Consider the following 23,047-nt stretch of genomic DNA (forward strand, 5'->3'; position numbering starts at 1 on the left):
TTGCTGGCGAGTTGGGCCGAAGGGCCTGTTTCCACACTGCATCACTCTGTGACTCTCTCTGAGAATTAAAGGGCGCTCCTTTAGAGAGGTGAGGAGGAACTTCTTTAGTCAGAGGGTAGTTAATTTGTGGAACTCATTGCCTTTTGGAGTCTTCAGTCTTCTTCAGTCTGAAGAAGGGTCTTGACCCAAAATGTCACCCATTCCTTCTCCCCTGGATGCTGCCTGACCTGCTGAGTTTCTCCAGCATTTTGTGACACCTTCGATTTGTACCAGCATCTGCAGTTATTTTCTTACTCATTTACACTACTTTAGTATAGAGATACAGTATGGAAACAAGCCCATCGGCCCACCGAGTCCGCGCCGACCAGCGACCCCTCTGTGACACGGGCACTATCCTGACGCATATGTGAGTGAGGTAAAAAACGAGGAAACGATCAGAGCGCTTGCGCGAGGCATACAACGGGAGTCGAAAATTTACGCACAAAATTACCAGTTTCAAGCCTCTTTTAGTGCATTTCAAAGTAAAAACAGACAATACAAAATAATGTGAATATGTCACTGTACACTAATAACATTTAAGTAAATTTGCACATTGATAATCAGCCCAAAAAGGTGGTAATTAGCTTTTCTGCTGTGTTTTATATTTTAACCCTGTCTTAATTAACTGAGTTATATAATCTTGCACTTAAATTTAATATTTACTCATTACAGTTCCACCACTGATTTTCTGGCACTCTTGGTTCCAGAGCTTTGCTGGTTTATCCAGCAGGCCAATGAAGTCGCTGGGTGATGATGATAGACGTGCCGGCTCCAGCTGGGCTGGAGTTCCAGAGCCCCGGCCACAGGTTGCAACTTCAACCCACCGATCGGCCGTGGAAGTCCCGATGAGGTCGAGATTGGCTGCCTTGCCCAGCCTGGGTGCCACATTTTCGTGGAGCCTTCCAGGTGGGGGGGGATTTCTCGCGGAAACCCAAGCGACCTCTAGCGGAACCGCACTGTTCATTACAAGTCTATACATCGTTTATTTTTAATCCGATTTCTCTGTTTATTTGGCAAAGTGAAAAACGCCGAAAACATGCAAAAAGCACGGAAGATGGATTTTAAAAACGCGGAAATCTGCGGAAAATTCACATGCTCGTATCCTGCACACTAGGGGCAATTTACAACGCTTAACAATTAATATAACCAACAAACCTGCAGGTCTTTGGAGTGTGGGAGGAAACACACTCCACTCCGGATGAAACCTACCCGGTCATAGAACGTACAAACTCCACACAGACAGCACCCATGGTCAGGAGGGAACCCGGGCATGACACTGTGAGGATGCAAGTCTACTGCTGCACCACCTTGCCGGTGATATTGCTGGGCGAGTCTTTTGTTTTACACAAGAGAGTAGTGGGTGGCTGCACACAGGAGTTGATCGTGGAGATATTTGCGGTGAATCTTGCAGTGAGAGGGATGAGATTTAATAGGAACCTGAGGGACGACCTTTCCCCACAGAGGATTGTGGGGATATGGAACCAATCAGCCAGAGGATGTAATCGAGGAACACCAACATCTAAGTCATTTGGACAGGTACATGGATAGGAAAGTTTTAGAGGGATATGGGCCAAACACGGGCAGGTGGGACCAGCGTAGATGGGATATCTTGGTCAGCATGGTCTGTTTCCATGTTGTATGATGTTATGGTGTTTACGAAGTTTTATGGTAGGCACAGGGACATGAAGGAAGAGATTAGTTTAATGATGAGTGGCCTGGACAATGTGGGGCCTAAGGCCAGTTCCCGTGTTGGAAGGAACTGCAGATGCTGGTTTAAACCGAAGATAGACACAAAAAGCTGGAGTAACTCAGCGGGTCAGGCAGCATCTCTGGAGAGAAGGAATGGGTGTCGTGTCGGGTCGAGACCCTTCTTCAGGCTGAGAGTCGAGAGAGAGAGGGAGACACGGAGATAAGGATTTTGTAGGAAGGAACTGCAGATGCTGGTTTAAACCGTAGACACAAAAATCTGCAGTAACTCAGGGGGACAGGCAGCATCTCCGGAGAAGGAATGGGTGACGTCTCGGGTCGAGACCCTTCAGTCTCGACTCGAAACGTCACCCACTCCTTCACTCCAGAGATGCTGCCTGTCCCCGAGTTACTCCAGCTTTAAGTGTCTATCTTCGGTTTAAACCAGCATCTGCAGTTCCTTCCAACACGGGAACTGGCTCCAGATTTTTTTGTGTGTCTATCTCCTGTGCTGTACTGCTCTGCTTGCCAGGTAACAAAATAGACACCAACACAACGTCCAATTCAAAGAGAATTTTATTCTTACAATTTCCGCACAGAACGATCCCCGAAGAACGAAACGTTTTTACAGTGAAAGACCACAGACCGGCCCCCCCACCCCACTCCCTCAGTCTCGGGGGTCCCAGTTGAACGGCCGAACTAGGATCGCCCGTAAAAGCCCCCGCCGCTTGCTTCCCCCTCCCTCTTCCACCAACTCAAACCCCCGGCATCCAATTACCGAAAAACCAACTCCTCCAAGCGATGGATTGAAGGGGGCAGCCAGACTTTAGGAACGTGCACATTTTGTTAAGAAATAAGATCTGCCCCCCCTCCCTTATTTTGTTTTAGCTCACGACCTGGGATCGCGGGAAGCGACGTGCGGACAGATCCGACTCAAGAAAGTCGGTCGCGAGCCCGAATCTGGAACTGTTTCTCGGGGGGGGCCCCCCATTAAAATTCATGCACTCAGCAATCAGCGATAACAGGATTAGGGCAAACGGGTGCTCGATGGTCAGCCTGGACCTGTTTCTAAGCTCTACGGCAACGATAAGGTCCCGGCCAAAGAAACAACCTTCAGGATCCCCCTCTGGATGCAAGCTGGGCGAATCACGTCATTCTCAGTGGGTCTGGAGACCAGGGAGGTCAAAATCTTTAACTCCAGAGGAAAGCGCAGTGTTTTTCACAGCGAGGGAAAGGAGCCGTGACTCAAGTGAGAAGCTAAAAAAAAAATCCGTCTTTCGAAGGATTACGTTCCTGTTTAGTTTAAGAGATACGGTCGGAAACAGGCCCTTCCCTTCCACCCACCACCAGCGATCCCCGCATATTAACATTATCCTACACACACTAGGGACAATTTTCCACTTATACCAAGCAAATTAACCTACAAATCTGTGCGTCTTCAGAGCGTGGGAGGAAACTGAAGATCTCGGAGAAAACCCACGCGGTCACGGGGAGAACGTACAAACTCCGTGCAGACAGCGCCCGTAATTGGGTCTCTGGTAAGGCAGCAACCATGCCGCCCTATTTTGAAAGTCTTCTGCAGATTTCTTTCTTGGCCGCTGTCAAATGATAGCAGCGATCTTGTACGCTATTCACAGGTCTAGAAGATGAAAACTGGGGAAGGGCTGGAGATCTTGAAACAAAACTAAATATACAGGGAAAACCCCTTTCTGCAGGGTATTGATTGATTGATTGATTGATTGAGCGTGGAAACAAGCCCTTCGGCCCACCGAGTCCACGCCAACCATCGATCGCCCGTTCACACTAATTCTACGTTATCCCACTTTCTCACCCACTTACAACACACTAAGGGGCAATTTACAATGGGCCAATTAACGCACAAACCTCTGTTTTCTGTGGGATATGGGAGGAAACCGGAGCGCCCAGAGGAAACCCACGCGGTCACAGGGAGAATGTGCAGACTCCACACACCAGAGATCGGGATCCGACGCTGTCTGACAGCGGTTCTGCCTGCCACGCTGACTGGTTTCATTTCTGTAAATGCCGACTGACGAATGTTCCCGTCATGGTCGGTTTTTGACTGAGTCACCCTGTGGAAAATAATTTCTACAAATCTTAGCGATTGCTCAACTTCCCCCCCCCCCCCCCCCGGAAAGAGTGAACCAAGACAAGCAGAAGTGCAGAAAGAAGGAACTGCAGGTGCTGGTTCACAAAAGACACAAAGTGCTGGAGTAACTCAGCGGGTTAGCATCTCTGGAGAACATGGACAGGTGACATTTTGGGTCAGGACCTGTCTTCAGACTGACGTTTCGGGTCTAATTTAGAGATAGAGCAGAAACAGGCCCATCCAGTCCGCGCCAACCAGCAATCACCCCGTACACTAGTACTATCCTGCACACTAGGAACAATTTACAATTCTTACCAAACCCAATTAACCTACAGAGATGCACGTCTTTGGAGTGTGGGAGGAAACCGGAACACCCGGAGAAAACCCACGTGGTCACACGGAGAACGAGCAAACTCCACACCAGAGATTGGGACTGAACCCGGGTCTCTGGCGTTGTTAAGTGGAGTTGCTGCCTTACAGCGAATGCAGTGCCGGAGACTCAGGTTCGATCCCGACTGCGGCTGCTTGTCTGTACGGAGTTTGTACGTTCTCCCCGTGACCTGCGTGGGTTTCCTCCGAGATCATCGGTTTCCTCCCACACTCCAAAGACGTGCAGGTTTGCAGGTTAATTGGCTTGGTAAATGTAAAAATTGTCCCTAGTGGGTGTAGGATAGTGTTAATGTGCGGGGATCGCTGGTCGACGCGGCCCCGGCGGGCTGAAAGTGCCTGTTTCCGTGCTGTGTCTCTAACTAAACCTGGCCGCTGGGCCACCATGTCGGAATCCTTCTTCAGATGCCCTCTCCTGTGATGCTGGCCGACCCGACGTGCTACTCCAGCACTCTTGAGCCCCCTCCTCAAGCTAAAGCATTTCGTCCTGATAGAGGGAAGTTTATGTGACTGGCCCAAAAGATTTAGAGGCGCTTCTAGCCATGACCACAGGTCAATTATCGACTGCAGTGCTGCAGATTAAAAATACAACCCCTGGATCAAATACTTAACGCACTGCATTTAATACAAAGAAACAATGGTACGTTGTCATTCACCTCTGGCCCCAAAGTCAGACGCACACTGCCCAACACACACGCACGCACGCACACTGTTCCGATCGCCGTTATTCAATCAGCTTCTTGGCTTTAAAGAAGCGACGGAGATAGAAGACTTGCCAAGTGGCCAGGCCGACCAGACAGCACATGGAGAAGATGCTGAAGTACAGGACACGGGCGCTTGTCGACTCTGCAGGGGGAGAGAGAGAGAGAGAGAGAAGCTCGTCAATGGTTGTCAAGTCACGGTGACACGCGGCGCGGAAACGGCCCCTTCGGCCCTCAACGGCGCCTCGGCCGACAACAGCCGCGTCCAAACTGCAAGATCAGCGTGGCGCAGCGGTAACGTTACTGCCTTACGGCGCCAGAGTCAGCGGGTTCCACCCCCACGATGGGAGCTTGTATGTACGGTTGTTTGTGCGTTCTCCCCGTGACCTGCGTGGGTTTTCTCCGGGATCTCCGGTTTCCTCCCTCACCCCAAAGACGTACAGGTTGGAAGGTTAATTGTCTTCGATTAAAATTGTAAACAGTCCCTGGTGTGTAGGAGAGTGCTGGTGTGCGGGGATCGCTGGTCGGCGCAGGCTCGGTGTGCCGAAGGGCCTGTTTCCGTGCTGTGTCTCTGAAGTCTATTCAGCGTGGAAGCAGGCCCTTTGGCCCACCAAGTCCACACCCACTAATGAACACATGCACACTAGTCCTATCCTGCACACGGGATCAATTTTACAGAAGCCAATTAACCAACAAACCTGCACATCTTTGGAACTTGGGAGGAAACCAGAGCACCCGGAGAAAACCCATGCAGTGGCATATAATGAGTTCTGGGTGTCCTCGTGCAACAGTCACTGAAAGGAAGCATGCAGGTACAGCAGGCAGTGAAGAAAGCCAATGGAATGTTGGCCTTCATAACAAGAGGAGTTGAGTATAGGAACAAAGAGGTCCTTCTGCAGTTATACAGGGCCCCAGTGAGACCGCACCTGGAGTACTGTGTGCAGTTTTGGTCTCCAAATTTGAGGAAGGATATTCTTGCTATTGAGGGCGTGCAGCGTAGGTTCACTAGGTTAATTCCCGGAATGGCAGGACTGTCATATGTTGAAAGACTGGAGCAACTAGGCTTGTATACACTGGAATTTAGAAGGATGAGAGGAGACTGATGCACGAGGACCAAAGGACATAGGTTTAAGGTGAAGGGGGAAAGATTTAATAGGAATCTGAGGGGTGACCTTTTCACACAAAGGGTGGTGGGTGTATGGAACGAGCTGCCGGAGGAGGTAGTTGAGGCTGGGACTGTCCCAACATTTAAGAAACAGTTAAAACAGGTACATGTATAGGACAGGTTTGGAGGGATATGGACCAAACGCAGGCAGGTGGGATGAGTTTCGCTGGGACATTGTTGGCCAGTGTGGGCACGTTGGGACGAAGGGCCTGTTTCCACACTGTATCAATAGACAATAGGTGCAGGAGTAGGCCATTCGGCCCTTCGAGCCAGCACCGCCATTCAATGTGATCGTGGCTGATCATTCTCAATCAGTACCCCGTTCCCGCTTTCTCCCCATACCCCCTGACTCTGCTATCCTTAAGAGCTCTATCTAGCTCTCTCTTGAATGCATTCAGAGAATTGGCCTCCACTGCCTTCTGAGGCAGAGAATTCCACAGATTCACAACTCTGACTGAAAAAGTTTTTCCTCATCTCTGTTCTAAATGGCCTACCCCATATTCTTAAACTGTGGCCCCTTGTTCTGGACTCCCCCAACATTGGGAACATGTTTCCTGCCTCTAATGTGTCCAACCCCTTAATAATCTTATACGTTTCGATAAGATCCGCTCTCATCCTTCTAAATTCCAATGTATACAAGCCTAGTCGCTCCAGTCTTTCAACATATGACAGTCCTACATATCACTGTGACTCTATAACAACAAAGACGCAGAGAAGATTGACACGGATGTTGTCAGGTCTGGAGGGTCTGAGCTATGAGCTACATTTAAGAAACAGTCAGACAGGAACATGGATAGGACAGGTTTTGAAGGGATCTGGACCAAACGTAGGCAGGTGGGACTAGGGTAGCTGGGACATTGTTGGGCTGTATGGGCATGTTGGGCCCGTTTCCACGCTGTATCACTCCATGGCTCTGGCGCTGTGAGGCAGCATCTCGGCCGCCTGACTGAGAAGGCGCAGCACGGGGGGGGGGGGTCAGGGATGGCACAGCGGGGGGTCAGGGATGGCACAGCGGGCCGCCCAGCGCAGGGCCGCTCTCACCGTTGGTATCCCTCATCTCTTCCTCCCGCTGCTTCATGTAGGCAAAGTCGTTGACGATCGCCTCCGACAGGTCCTCCAGCCGCCGCAGCTCCACCTCCAGAGGTTTCAGCTTCTCCGCCTTCGCCACCTGGCGGGGAGAGAGAGAGAACAATGCTCTCACGGACCGCCCCATAGACGCTGCTCGCCTCACCGTGCACGGATCCCCAGGACAACCGCCCACCTCCACTGCAATCCCCCCCACTGACACACACACGCACACTGCCCGTCCACATGCCCACACCCCAGGCCTCCAGAGTAGTCTTCTTAGTTTGGAATTACAGCACGAAAACAGACCATTCGGCCCACCGTGTCCACGCTGACCGGCGATCCCCGCACACCAACATGATCCCACATACCAGGGACAACACACCTGACCCCGCACACCAGCATGATCCCACACACCAGGGACAACTTGCAAGCTTTACCAAAGCAAACTTGTACGTCTTTGGAATGTGGGAGAAAACCCACGCAGGTCACGGGGAGAACGTACAAACTCTGCACGGACGGTGCCCGTGGTCAGAATCGAACCTGGGTCTCTGGCGCTGTGAGTCAGCGACTCTACCGCCGCGCCACTGCGCTGCGCTGGATACAGCTTGGAGCCAGGCCCTTTGACCCACCGAGTGCACGCCGACCATCCATCACCCGCTCACACCAGTTCTACGTTATCCCACTCTCCCACGCTCCCTACACACTAACGTGGCCATTTACCACTGTGGTACAGTAGCGCAGCTGGTAGAGCCACCGCCAAACTACACCAGAGACCCTGCTTCCATTCTGACCTCGGGTGCTGACTGTGTGAAACATAGAAAATAGGTGCAGGAGGAGGCCGTTTGGCCCTTCAAGCCAGCACCACCATTCATTGTGCTCATGGCACAATCAGTAACCCGTGCCTGCCTTCTCCCCATATCCCTTGATTCCACTAGCCCCTAGAGCTCTGTCTAACTCTCTTTGAAATCCATCCAGTGAATTGGCCTCCACTGCCCTCTGTGGCAGAGAATTCCACAGATTCACTCCTCGCTGGGTGAAAAGGTTTTTTTTCACCAGAGTTTTAAATGGCCTCCCCTTTATTCTTAGACTGTGGCCCCTGGTTCTGGACTCGCCCAACATTCAAGTCAAGTCAAGTCAATTTTATTTGTATAGCACATTTAAAAACAACCCACGTTGACCAAAGTGCTGTACATCAGTTCAGGTACTAAGAAACGAACATACAATGGCACACAAACATAACAGCACATACATAAACAGTTCACAGTGCCCCCTCAGAGGGCCTCAAACACTAGGGAGTAGAAATAGGTTTTGAGCCTGGACTTAAAGGAGTCGATGGAGGGGGCAGTTCTGATGGGGAGAGGGATGCTGTTCCACAGTCTAGGAGCTGCAACCGCAAAAGCGCGGTCACCCCTGAGCTTAAGCCTAGACCGCGGGATAGTGAGTAGCCCCAAGTCGGCCGACCTGAGGGACCTGGAGATAGAGTGGTGGGTTACAACATTGGGAACAGTTTTCTTGCATCTAGGTTGTCCAGTCCTGTGGAGCCCGCGTAAACGCCGTTTCCTCCTACTGCCACTGCGTGGGCTCCCTCTCACGTTCCCAAGACGCGCGGGTTTGTAGGCTAATTGGTAAATTCCCCCGTGCGTGCACAGAGTGGATGAGAAGGTGGGATAGCGCAGAACTAGTGCGAACGGGTGATGGATGGTCGGCCTGGACTCTGGGAGCCGGAGCCTGTTTCCACGGTGCATCCCTAAAACCAAACACTGACCCACAGAGCCGCACACCTGGGGAGCGCGCGGAAACCCACTCAGTCACAGGGAGAATGTGCAAACTACACACAGGTAGGCAGTGCCCAGGGTCAGGATTGAACCCGGGTCACTGCAAGGTGTGGTTCTACCACCTGTCCCCACAAACGGGACCGTGCCCACCCCCCCAAAGCTATCGAGCATGCAATAGTCCCCCGTCCCCCCGTGATCACGGCTCTCCTGGTGAACGGACACTTGCACCCCCCTACCCCCCCCCCACTAGACAGCGGTCCACACACTGTGTTCACTCTTGTACACCCACAAACATGCCTCCCCTCTTCCAACCCAGCGAGCTCACGCCCCTCTCCCATAGCTATCAAAACGTTGACACCACCCCCCCCCCCCGATCACGTGTCTCCTGGTGAACGGGCATTGCAACCTCCCCAGACAGCGGCCCACACAAGCACATATTCCTGTGCACCCCCAAACACCCCCCCCACCCAGCGGGCACACGCCCCCCCTCCCTTAGGAACGCCCATCGCGCACGTGGAAAATGGAGGCGCGGCGACTTACGTCTTCATAGTTCTTGGCCTCCACCCCGTGTTTGGTGTTGAGAACGATCAGCTGGTCCGGGACGCGGAAATGCCCTGGGAACCAGGAAAACACAATCAGTCACATCGTTTAACAGTGAGGAGCTGGCGATCACTGTAGAGTTGCCGCCTCACGGCGCCAGAGGCCCGGGTTCGTTCCTGACAACTCGTGTTGTCTGAACGGAGTTTGCACGTTTTCCCTGTGACTTGCGTGGATTTTCTCCGAATGCCCCCCGTTTTCTCCCACACTCCAAAGACGCACAGGTTTGCAGGTTAATTTGGCTTTGGTAAATGTGTGTAGGATGATGCTAGTGTTAGCACAGACTCGGTGGGCCGAAGGGCCTGACCACGGGTGCTGTCTTTGTACATTCTCCCTGTGGATTTTCTCCAGGTGCTCCGGTTTCCTCCCACATATGAGCAGGTTTGTAGGCTAATTGTGTAGGATGAGATTGCACAAAACTAGTGTACGGGTGATTAATGGTTGGCGTGGACTCGATAAGCCAAGGGGCCCGTTTCCACGCAATATCTCTGCAACTAATCACCTAGCCCTCCTTGCTCCCGCTCTCCTGAATCCCCCTCGCTTAGTCACCTCCAAACTTCCCCTTCGGGTGCTCTGGTTTCCTCCCACATCCCAAAGACGTGAAAAAGGATTTGAAGGTTAATTGGCTTTACTTTAGACTTCAGAGAAACAGTGCAGAAACAGGCTCTTCGGCCCAGAGTACGCGCCGACCAGCGAACTCCGCACGTTGAAACTATCCTACACACACTGGGGACAACTTACATTTACACCAAGCCGATTAATCCACAAACCTCTCGGTCTTTGGAGCGTGGGAGGAAACCGAAGATCTCGGAGAAAACCCACACGGGTCACCGGGAAAACGTCCACACTCCGTGCAGACGGCAGCCGCGGTCGGGATGGAACCCGGGTCGCTGGCGCTGCAAGGCGGCAACTCAACCGCTGCGCCACCGTGCCGCCCCTGATGACCGATGCGAGGGGCGGCAGCCAGAGCAAGCTGGACACAAAGAGTCTGGTGCCACAGCTGCATAGATACAGAGACTGAGGATAGACAGAGTGGGGGAAGAGAGATAAAATTCAGAGGGGGAGTTTGCACAGTGTCATCGAGGATGGCAGGAAGTGTTGGGATTAGAGGTTGCTGAGGAGGTTGGAGGAGGGGGTCACACAGTGTGGAAACTGACCCTTCCGTCCAACTTGCCCACACCCACGAACATGCCCCGTCTACACTGGCCCCGTCCTGCCTGCGTTTGGCCCATATCCCTCGATCCCGGTCCTATCCATGCACCTGTCCAAATTTTATTTAAATGTTGTGACAGCAACTCGTCCCATACACCCACCACCCTTTGTGGGAAAAAAAGTTACCCGACCCCTCAGGTTCCTATTAAATCGTCCCCCCCCCCCATCACCTTAAACCTACGTCCTCCGGTTCTCAATTCCCCTACTCTGGGCAAGAGATTCTATGCGCCTACCCAATCTATTCCTCTCATGATTTTACACACCTCCATAGGATCCTCTCATCCTCTTGCGCGCCAAGGAATAGAGGCCGATCCTGCCTATTCTCGAGTCCTGGCAACATCCTCATTCATTTTCTCTGCACCCTTTCCAGCTGAACAACACCCTTCCAAAAGCAGGGTGACCAAAACTGAACACAAAACTCAAACCACGACCTCACCAATATCTTGTACAACTGTAATAAAATCTCCCACCTTCTCTACTCAGTATCCTGACCCATTCCGTCTCTCCTGAGATGCTGCCTGACCTGCTGAGTTACTCCAGCATTTTGTGAATAAATACCTTCAATTTGTACCAGCATCTGCAGTTATTTTCTTACAAGACCAATGTGCCTTATCGGCTGTCCTGTTCACCTGCGACGCCACTTTCAATGAACTATGTAGCGGCACTCCTCGATCGCTGTGCTGTGCAAGACACCTCTGCTCTACAGCAGAGAGCTTGGATGAGGGGAGAGTCCTGCACAGAGTTGTGTGTGTGTGTGTGTGTGTGTGTGGGGGGGGGGGGAGATGCTTTGGGGAGCAGTAGTTGGAGGGATGTGAGTAAAAAGGAAAAAAATGGAGGAAGAACAGCCGTGGGAGGTAGATATCGTCCCCAGTTATTGATAAAAGCTGGTAAGAAGTGTAGGAAAATAACTGCAGATGCTGGTACAAATTGAAGGTATCACAAAACGCTGGAGTAACTCAGCGGGTCAGGCACCATCTCAGGAGGGAAGGAATGGGTGACGTCTCGGGTCGAGACCCTTCTTCAAACACCTTTGTGATACCTAAAGCTGGTAAGAAAATTACGTTGCAAGTCCTAGCATTCTGGTTTTTTTTTTTGCCTTGGCATCAGCTGCACATCGCTTGTGAATTCCCATCAACTGACCCGACACGTCCAATATCAAGACTTCAGATCTGTACTTTGCTCTCTGCTGCCCAAGTTCCAGCCGCACATCAATGCCTCTACTTCCTAATGAAGCTGAGCAAGTTCGGCATGTCCCCAACAGTTTAGTGCAAGGTAAAGCCAGTAAAGTCTGATCAAAGATAGTCTGCGGATCTGCAAAGAGGTAGATAGTAGTTCAGCACTGCTCTCTGGTTGTGGTTGGACGGTTCAGTTGCCTGATAACAGCCGGGAAGGAACTGTCCCTGAATTTGGAGAGTTTTATTATATAGATGTAACCAACTAAATTTGCATCTCCCAACCACTGTATGTTTGAACTTCTGTCTCTTAATTACCAGTCTGCATTTCTGGATGGCTTGTCCAGTTACATAAGCACAAGGCGTGTAGGAAGGAACTGCAGATGTTGGTTTAAATCGAAGATGGACACAAAATGCTGGAGTTTTAGTATTTAATGGTTGGCTTGTGCGATGGTCTCGGCTGCATCCACAATTCACTGCAATTTTTTCGGGTCTTGGATGGAGCTGTTCCCAAACTAAGCTGCAATGCATCACAATAACATGCGATCTACCGCCCATCTGGAGAAGACGCGCCACAGAAAGAATTTTCTCGGGATCCACCACGGCAAGGTTTTCAAACAGCTCCATCCTAGAACGCAAGAAATTGCAGCGAATTGTGGACACAGCCCAGACCATCGCACAAGCCAACCTCCCTTCCATTGACTCCATTTATACCTCACGCGGCCTCGGCAAGGCCAGCAGCATAATCGAGGACCAGTCTCACCCTGGCCATTCCTTTTCCCATTGGACACGATGTACAGAAGTGTGAAAACACACATCAACTATGTTTCCATATTCAGATTCACGGGCAGTTTCCTCACAGCTGTTATCAGGTAACTAAACCATCCTACCAACAACCAGAGGGGTCCTGAGCTACCATCTACCTATTTGGAGACCCAGGGACTATCTTTGATGGGACTTTACTGGACGTTATCTTGCACTGAACATTATTCACGTTAACATGTATCTGTACATTGTGGATGGCTCAATTGTAATCATGGATTGTCTTCCCCCTGGCTGGTTAGCACACGACAAAAGCTTTTCACTAGACCACAGTACACGTGATATTAAACAAAACCAAACTGAACTAAACTCAGAAGTGTGAGAACGCACACCTCCAGTTTCAGGGACAGTTCCTTCCCAACCGTTATCAGGCAACTGAACGATCCGATCAACAACTGAAGAACAGCCCTGACCTCGTAACAACCTCACTGGAGACCTTCGGACCATATTGAATCAGACTTTACCTTGCACGAAACGTTATACCTCTTTATCCTGTGTCGGTACACAATGGACGGGTTCATTGTAAACATTGGAGTCTTTCTGCTAACAGGATAGGGAGTAACAAAAATGCTTTTCACTGTACCTACAAGAATTAATGCACGATTATTGGTTGTTTGTTTTGTGTACGTTTGTGTGCAGCAGCATGTGTGCGTGTTTTATATATATATATATATGCATGTATGTATATGAGTGCATATATACATTTTTTATATACATAAACATATTTATATATATACACATACTCATTTATTTATATGACCTGCTGAGTTACTCCAGCATTTTGTGAATAAATACCTTCGATTTGTACCGGCATCTACAATTATTTTCTTACACTATATATACGCACACACATACACAGAACGTTTTTCTCGTTTATTATATTGCTTACATTGTACTATGTTTACATATTCTGTTGTGCTGCTGCAAGTGAGAATTTCACTATTCTATCTGCGACATTTTGACTCTTGACTACATGATTGTAATCAACCATAGACACAAAATACTGGAGCAACTCAGCGGGACAGGCAGCATCTCTGGAGTGTTGGAATGGGTGACATTTTGGGTCGAGACCCTTCTTCAGACTGTTATAATCAACTCTTGACTCAATTGGCTCTCACCTCATGCCTTAGCTCACACGAATGAGGTAAAAAAAAAAGAGGAAAAGAGCTGAGCGCTCGTACAACGGGGGTCAAAAATTGGAAAATTTACACACAAAATTACCAGTTTCAAGCCTCTTTTAGTGCATTTCAAAGTAAAAACAGACATTGCAAAATAATGTGAATATGTCACTGTACACTAATAACAGTTTGAAGTAAATTCGCACATTAATTGATAATCAGCCCAAAAAAGTGGCAATTGGCTTTTCTGCTGTGTATTAAATTTTAACCCGTCTTAATTAAGTCAGTTGTACAATCATGCATTTAAATTTAATATTTACACATTACAGTTCCACCACTGATTGTCTGGCACTCTTGGTTCCAGAGCTTTGCTGGTTTATCCAGCCGGCCAAGGAAGTCGGCTATGGGGTTAAACGTGCTGGCTCCAGCTGGGCTGGAGTTCCAGAGCCCCAGCCGCAGGTTAAAAATTCAACCCACCGATCAGTCGTGGAAGTCCCGATGAGGTTGAGATTGGCTGCCTTGCCCAGCCTAGGTGCCACATTTTCGGGGAGACTGCCAGGGGGGTGGATTTCTCGCGGAACCCTAATGTTCATTACAAGTTTATACATCGTTTTTGTTTTTTTCTTTCTTTTTTGCGATCCGATTTCTCCGTTTATTTAGCAACGTGAAAAACGCAGAAATCGTGCAAAAAGGGCGGGAAATGGATTTTAAAAACATGAAAATCCACGGAAAATTCACATGCCTGTATCTTGGTGCACGTGACACTAATAAACAAAACCAAAACTAAACGCCCTGGCCCCAGCTTGGACTCACCTGAGGGCAGCCGGTTCTCGAAGCAGATCTCAAACATGTCATAGTCGTCAGTGGTGAAGGCAAACTTGCCTTTGCTGGCCTCCTCTTTGGAGTAGAGAATGTGGCCAGAGGAGTCCGTCACCTGGGAGAGAGCACTTGTGAGCACATACGATACGATGATGACTTACTTATCCCAGGACGGAAATTGATGTGCCAACAGTCATAAAACACAACAGGATACATGAAATTATTGACAAATGGAAAGGATTGGGGATGTGCAAAGACTGGGAAGGGGGGGGTCAGTCTACCCAACAACAGAAAGGGAAGGATCTCCAGTGGCGTACTGTGCTGCATCTTGGTGGAACCAGTGTGTCATGGAGGGAGGGAGCTGGTTTGTCCAAGATGCTCCGCAGTTTAAGGAGCACCCTGCCCTCCAAGACCACCTCCCATGAATCCAACTCCACCCCCAGGACGGAGCCAGCAGTCTACACCCAGATATCTTGGGTGTCTTGATATCCCCTTCCTTCCTCACCCACACCTCCCCTCCCACTCCCTCCCCATTTCACCCCACTCCTGCACCATATCCTGCCTCCCTCTACCCCATCCCCTTCTCTTTTCCTGTCCCTCATCCTCCCCCACTTCCTCCCTCCCCCCCTCACCTTCCATCCCTTTTCCCCCTCCCCCCACTCACCTCTTCCCTCCCCCATCTGCACACCCCCCCACACTCCCTCATCTTCCCATTCCCTCCGAGCCTACCTCTACCTACTCTCTCCCCCCATTCTCCCCTCCCTCCCCCCATTTCGCCCTCCCTCTTCTTCCCCCATCAGTCCCTCCTCCTTTCTTCCCCCATACCCTCACTACTCTCTCCCCCTCATTCCGCACCCCCCACCCCCTCTTGTATCTTGTCTTGTAGTCATCACTTGCAAAGAGTCCACCGGGGACTATACTGGAAGTATCCTGTACCCACGAGGGACGATTTTCCCTCCCTACCCCCCCCCCCCCTTCAATTCCCCCTCTCCCATCCTCATCCCCCTCCACCATTCCCCGATCCCTCTCTCCAGACCCTCTCCCCCTCCCTCCTCCCCCCTCCCCCACCTCTCCCTCCCATTCCCTCCCCTCTCCCCTCCCTCACCCCACCTCTCCGTCCCCATCCTCGTCCCCATCCTCATCCCTCTCTCCACCCCTCCCTCTCCCCCACCTCTCCCTCCCATTCCCTTCCTCTCCCCAACCTCGCTCTCCACCCCTACCCTCTCCCCCATCCCCTCTCCCCCTCCCCCTCCTTATCCTCTCTCTCTCCTCCCCCCACCATCCCCCTCAACCCCTCCCCCTCTCCCTCATCCTCCCTCCCCTCCCCATCTCCCCCATCCCCACCCCACCCCCCCCCCCGCCCCCCACCTTGAGGTCGGTGCGGCCGCCGGGCTGTTCGCTCAGCTCGTACTCTCCGGTCACCAGGACGTCCTTGTGGATCTCCTCGCGCAGACACTTCCTGGCGTTGGCGGGGAGGTGGAAGGAGACGGCGGCGGCGGGGGCGGCGAGGCGCAGGGCGGCGATGGCGACGGCGAGGGGCAGCAGCAGCAGCCGCGGGGTCGAGGTCGGGGACAGCGGGGACATCGCGGAGCAACGGGCCGAGCGGGCGGGCGGCCTCCCTCACTGCCTCACTTCCGGCGGCGGCGCGCGCGTGGCGCCAGCTGGTTGGCGGCTCCGACGTCACTTCCGCCCCGGCGGGGCATGCGCGGTGGCTTCATCCCCGCTGGAGCGGTGCCTGCTCAGAAAGCCGGGGCATGCGCAGTGGCGTCCTCCCGAAACTCTGAAGCGGAGCTTGCGCAGCGGCCCCATCTTCGCTGGAGCAGAGCATGCGCAGTGGCTCCATCCACGCAGGAGCGGAGCATGCATAGTGGCCCCACCCACACTGGAGCGGAGCATGCGCAGTGGCTCCATCCACGCTGGACCGGAGCATGCGCAGTGGCGTCTACTCCAAACGTAGTCGTCAGCTCAAAGCCGGGGCATGCGCTGTGGCGTCTTCTCCAAATTCTGGAGCGGAGTATGCGCAGTGCCTCCCTACACGCCAGGCTGGGGCATGCGTAGTGCCTCCCTCCACGCCAGGCTGGGGCATGCGCAGTGCCTCCCTCCACGCCGGACCGGAGCATGCGCTGTGCCTCCCTCCACGCCAGACTGAACCATGCGCAGTGCCTCCCTCCCTGTTGGACTGGAGCAGGGGCGCAGCAAAGATGACGGAGCAGAGCAAGATAGAACACTCGACCCTAACAACCGTTGTACGTCACGGCGCCATTTTAGTAGGCAGAAACTTGCAGAAACATTTCAATACCATACAATACAATATATCTTTATTGTCATTGTACAGGGGTACAACGAGATTGGGAATGTGCCTCCCATACGATGCAATAATTTAATTAATTTAAACAACAACAACCCAACGAAACAAATTGTAACAGTTTTAAGACAGCAAAATAACAAATAACCAAAATCTGTGAGCTGATAGATGAGATATATTCTGCATTTTTATGGTATCATCACACATGCTGTTCCCCCACAACACTGATTACACTGCAAGAGGCATTGCGAACGGCGGGATTTTGCCCACTAAAATGGCGGACGTTCCGCTCCTTTGCGTACTGCACTTCAGGACAGGCGATTTCAACAGAGTGGTCCATCTTGCTCCTCTAGTATCTAGGAGGACACTCGGCCGGGAAGGCCGAAGTCGGGAAGAGCCATAGTAGTGGGTGACTCCATTGTCCGAGGAACGGACAGCAGGCGGGACTCGAGGATGCTCTGTTGCCTCCCTGGGGCCAGGGTTCAAGACATCACGGACCAGCTTCAGAACATCCTAGCGAGGGAAGGCGATCAACTGGAAATAGTTGTGCACGTGGGCATGAACGACGTCGGGAGGAAGAGGAGGGAGATACTGCAACGTGAGTTTAGAGAGTTAGGAAGAAGACTGAGGAGTAGGACGTCGAAGGTGGTTGTCTCTGGACTGCTACCTGTACCTCGTGCTGGTGAGGGCAGGAACAGAGAGATCGGGGATATGAATGTATGGCTGAGGGGCTGGTGCAGGGAGCAGGGATTTAGATTTCTAAACCACTGGGATCTCTTCTGGAGTCGGGGTGACCTGTACAAAAGGGACAGGTTGCACCTTAACAGCAGGGGGACCAACATTCTGGCAGGCAGGTTTGCTAGTGCTACATGTGTGGCTTTAAACTAAGTAGTGGGAGGGAGGGGTTGACAAATTGGTAATATGAAGATGGAGTTAAAGGGGAAGCGAATACAGGAGAAAATGCAAAAGACTCAAATAAATGGGAAGGGAAGTTCTAGAAGGGATAAGAGAGTAAGGTCAGGGCCAATTGTGACCGGAGTGAGAGGGGAGGTGAATACCGAAATTAAAGTGTTGTAATTTAAATGCGCAAAGTATAAAAAATGAAGTGGATGAGCTTGAGGCTCAGTTAGACATTGGCAAGTATGATGTTGTGGGAATCACTGAGACATGGCTACAAGAGGACCAGGGCTGGGAACTGAATATTCAGGGGTACACAACGTATAGGAAAGACAGACAGGTGGGCAGAGGGGGTGGGGTCGCTCTGTTGGTGAGGAATGATATTCACTCCCTTGCAAGGGTGACATAGAATCGAGCCAGCACCACCATTCAATGTGATCATGGCTGATCATTCTCAATCAGTACCGTTCCTGCCTTCTCCCCATACCTCCTGACTCCGCTATCCTAAAGAGCTCTATCTAGCTCTCTCTTGAATGCATTCAGAGACTTGGCCTCAACTGCCTTCTGAGGCAGTGAATTCCACAGATTCACAACTCTCTGTCAAGATGCACCAAAGGCAAAGCCCGCTGATGTACTATCATCATGGCATCATCCCCAGTTCCATATCTCACTTCAATTAATCCAATACCCGGAAATTTACAAGACAGTCCTCAGGTCACTTCATTTATACTTGAATAAGAGCAAACAAAAAATAGCCACCTGCAGTCACTTTATCCATTGACTATCCCAGGGTGGAACATCCTTCCCGACACCACCAGATGTGCACGAACCTTGTCACTCTTCAAGTCACAGCCAGACAACTTGGACTTGGATCATCTCACCAAACTTGCCCACATAAAAATCTAAATAACCCTTTTGCAACCAGTACCCACGCGATCAAAACCTGCACGAGATAGCCCAGTTGTTGGCGGTTGTGCAGTAGAAAGCAGAAAAGGCGGCACGGTGGCGCAGCGGTAGAGCTGCTGCCTTACAGCGAATGCAGCGCCAGAGACTCAGGTTCGATCCTGACTACGGGCGCCGTCTGTACGGAGTTTGTACGTTCTCCCCGTGACCTGCGTGGGTTTACTCCGAGATCTTCGGTTTCCTCCCACACTCCAAAGACGTACAGGTATGTAGGTTAATTAACTGGGTAAATGTTTTTTTTTAATTGTCCCTAGTGTTTGTAGGATAGTGTTAATGTGCGGGGATCGCTGGGCGGCACGGACTCGGTGAGCCTGTTTCTGCGCTGTATATCTAAATCTAAAAAAATCTAAAAAAGCAGAAAAGGTGTTCTCCCGCCCTGGTGCAGAGCATGCACAGTCGCTCATTTATCTCACAAGCACATGGACAAAGATAAATTAATGCTGTCTGTCCCGCTGAGTTACTCCAGCATTTTGTGTCTGTCTTCGGTTTAAACCAGCATCTGCATTTCCTACACATTTCCTCTGGCAGCTCGTTCCATACACCCACCACAACTTTGTATGAAAAAGTTACCCCTCAGATTCCTTATTAAATCTTTTCCCCTTCACCTTGAACTTATGTCCTCTGGTCCTCGATTCCCCTACTCTGGGCAAGAGGCTCTGCATCTACCCGATCTATTCCTCTCATGATTTTACACACCTCTTTAAGATCACCCCTCATCCTCCTGCCCTCCCAGGAATAGAGACCCAGCCTGCTCAACCTCTCCCCATAGCTCACACCCTCTAGTCCTGGCAATATCCTCGTAAATCTTCTCTGAACCCTTTCCAGCTTGACAGCATCTTTCCTATATCACGGTGCCCAGAACTGAACGCAATACTATAATTTCCTACAATGTGGTGCTGGCACGAAGGGCCGAATGGCCTACTCCTGCACCTATTGTCTAATACTATAAATGTGTTCTCACCAACGTCTCATACAACTGCAACATCCCCTCTCAACTTCTATACTCAATATGTGTAAGAAGGAACTGCAGATGCTTGCTTAAAACGAAGATAGACACAAAAAGCTGGAGTAACTCAGCGGGACAGGCAGGCAGCATCTCTGGAAAAAAGGAATGGGTGACGTTTCGGGTCGAGATCCTTCAGACTGGTCAGGGATAAGGGAAACGAGAGATTTTGACCATGATTTGGAGAGATAAAGAACAATGAATGAAAGATATGCGAAAAACTAACGATGATAATGGAAACAGGCTGTTGTACGGTGAAAACGAGAAACTAGTGCGAGTTGGGTGGGGGGGAATAGAGAGAGAGGCAATGTCGGGGCTATCTGAAGTGAGAGAAATCAATATTCATGTCTCTGGGCTGCAAGCTACCCAAGCGAAATATGAGATACAGTTCCTCCAATTTGCTTTTAGCCTCACTCTGACAATGGAGGAGACCGAGGACAGAAAGTTCTGTGTAGGAATGGGAAGGAGAATTAAAGAATCCGGCAATTGGGAGATCAGGTAAGTTCAGGTGGGCTGAGCGAAGGTGTTCCGTGAAACGATCGCCCATCGGTGATGGGTTTCGCCAATGTATAAGAGTCCACATCTTGAACAACGGATGCAGTCGATGAGGTTGGAGGAGGTGCAAGTGAATCTCTGCCTTACCTGAAAGGACTGTCGGCGTCCCTGGACAGAGTCAAGGGAGGAGGTATAGGGACCGGTGTAGCATCTTCTGCGGTAGCAGGTGAAGGTACCTGGGGAGAGGGTGGTGTGAGTGGGAAGGAAGGAATTAACCAGGGAGTCGCGGAGGGAACGGTCCCTGCGGAAGGCGGAAAGGGGTGGAGATGGGAAAATGTGACTAGTGGTGGGATCCCTTTGGAGGAGGTGGAAATTTCAGAGGATTATGTGTGGTATGCGACGGCTGATGGGGTGATGAGGTAAGGACTAGGGGGACTCTGCTCTGTTGCGACTAGGGGGATGGGGAGCAAGGGCGGAGCTGTGGGGTACCGAGGAGACACGAGTGAGGGCCTCATCTATGATGGGAGAGGAGAACCCCCATTCGCTAAAGAATGAAGACATCTTGGCTGTCCTGGTATGGAACACCTCATCTTGGGCGCAGATGCGCGTAGACGGAGGAATTGGGAGTAGGGGATAGAGTCTTTGCAGGAAGCAGGGTGGGAAAAAGTGTAGTCAAGATAGTTGTGGGAGTCGAAGAGTCTCAGCCCGAAACGTCACCCATTCCTTCTCTCCAGAGATGCTGCCTGTCCCGCTGAGTTAACTCAGCTTTTTGCATCTATCTTTGGGTTGTAATAGATACCAGTCAATAGTCTATTTCCTGTGATGGAGACTGTGAGATCAACACTCAATACCCTGGCTCTTAAAGGGCAATGTTCGAAACGGCTATTTGAGCCCCCGATCTGCCTGTGACTCCACCTTCAAGGAGCTGTGCACCTGCACTTCTCGATCCCTCTGCTCTACAACACTCCCTGGAGTCCTGCCCATGTTCGACTTCCTTGAATGTAACACCTCACAGATTACTCTGCATTAAATCCCATCAACCATTCCTCAGCCCACTTGCCCAATTGATCAAGATCCCGCTGCACAATTTTTCACAACCATCTTCACTATCTTCACTTCACCACAACCAAAAGCCTGTAGCCTCCATTTGCTCTGGTATTTCATTCATTCTTCATATGTTTAAACTATGATGTTTTATTCTTCATGTTTTAATGTTTTATGTTTTATTCTCAATTGTTCACTGTATGTCGTGTTGTTACTTGCGAGCGGAGCACCAAGGCAGATTCCTTGGCCAATAAAATTTATTCAATTCAATTTAATTCAATTCAATCTGCAATACCACCCACTTTTGTGTCATCTGCAAACTTTTCTCTGCATTGAGTTAGGAGCAAAGAGGTCCTTCCGCAGTTGTACAGGGCCCTAGTGAGACCGCACCTGGAGTACTGTGTGCAGTTTTGGTCTCCAAATTTGAGGAAGGATATTCTTGCTATTGAGGGCGTGCAGCGTAGGTTTACTAGGTTAATTCCCGGAATGGTGGGACTGTGGTATGTTGAAACACTGGAGCGACTGGGCTTGTATACACTGGAATTGAGAAGGATGAGAGGGGATCTTATCGAAACATATAAGATTATTAAGGGGTTGGACACGTTAGAGGCAGGAAACATGTTCCCAATGTTGGGGGAGTCCAGAACCAGGGGCCACAGCTTAAGAATAAGGGGTAGGCCATTTAGAACGGAGATGAGGAAAAACTTTTTCAGTCAGAGAGTTGTGAATCTGTGGAATTCACTGCCTCAGAAGGCAGTGGAGGCCAATTCTCTGAATGCATTCAAGAGAAAGCTAGATAGAGCTCTTAAGGATAGCGGAGTCAGGGGGTATGGGGAGAAGGCAGGAACGGGGTATTGATTGAGAATGATCAGCCATGATCACATTGAATGGCGGTGCTGGCTCGAAGGGCCGAATGGCCTCCTCCTGCACCTATTGTCTATTGTCGATTAAAATGCAAGGACATGAAGGGGGCGGGACATCCAGCGAGCGATTGACGGTCGAGGCGCCCTATCACCGTGCAGGTGTTGGACACCAACCAATAGGCACCGGGACAAGCGGCGAGAGACCAATCACCGACAAGAGAGGGCGGGGCACGGCCTGACTGACGGCTGAACCCACCTATAAACATTCTGACTGACATGAACGCCGCCCTATCGCCGCTCATGGAGGGCGGGACATCAGCTCCTCTGCCACTCACAGATACCCACACTCACACATACACACATAAACATACACACACACACACAGATACACATACACACACACACAGATACCATCTCGGAGGCTTCGGCCGTGGGCCCTGCAGACCGCAACATCGGGAGCTCGCAGGTCCCTGGCTGGCGACCGGCTTTTGGGAGCTCCAGCCGTAGCAGCTTCGACCGCCCCGAAGCGCGAGGTTCGATCAACCCGCCCGCAGGCCCTTCATCGCCCTGCGTGGCTCGGCCGCAGCACTTTACATCGCCCGGTGGGGGCTCAGGACTTTCATCGGCCTGCTCGGCTCGGCCCTGGGACTTTCCATCGCCCAGTGGGGGCTCAGGACTTTCATCGCCCTGCGTGGCTCGGCCGCAGCACTTTCCATCGCCCGGTGGGGGCTCAGGACTTTCATCGGCCTGCTCGGCTCGGCTCGGCCCTGGGACTTTCCATCGCCCGGTGGGGGCTTCAAAAAGTTGGG

At 51.1% G+C, this 23,047-nt stretch overlaps 1 protein-coding gene across 1 annotated transcript; it reads right to left on the reverse strand.

Annotated features, from left to right (window-relative positions):
- Window positions 1–2,283: 2,283 nt before the first annotated feature.
- On the reverse strand, window positions 2,284–16,329 carry tmed10 (transmembrane p24 trafficking protein 10). Its single transcript, XM_078427603.1, has 5 exons — window positions 16,037–16,329; window positions 14,663–14,783; window positions 9,469–9,542; window positions 7,127–7,253; window positions 2,284–5,065 (listed from the first exon to the last, which is right to left on the reverse strand). The coding sequence occupies exons 1-5, from the start codon at window positions 16,250–16,252 to the stop codon at window positions 4,944–4,946; spliced, it is 660 nt and encodes a 219-aa protein (XP_078283729.1). The 5' UTR covers window positions 16,253–16,329; the 3' UTR covers window positions 2,284–4,943.
- Window positions 16,330–23,047: the final 6,718 nt, after the last annotated feature.

The sequence above is a fragment of the Rhinoraja longicauda genome, chromosome 34 (genome assembly GCF_053455715.1).
Source record: "Rhinoraja longicauda isolate Sanriku21f chromosome 34, sRhiLon1.1, whole genome shotgun sequence".
Taxonomy (NCBI): Eukaryota; Metazoa; Chordata; class Chondrichthyes; order Rajiformes; family Arhynchobatidae; genus Rhinoraja; species Rhinoraja longicauda.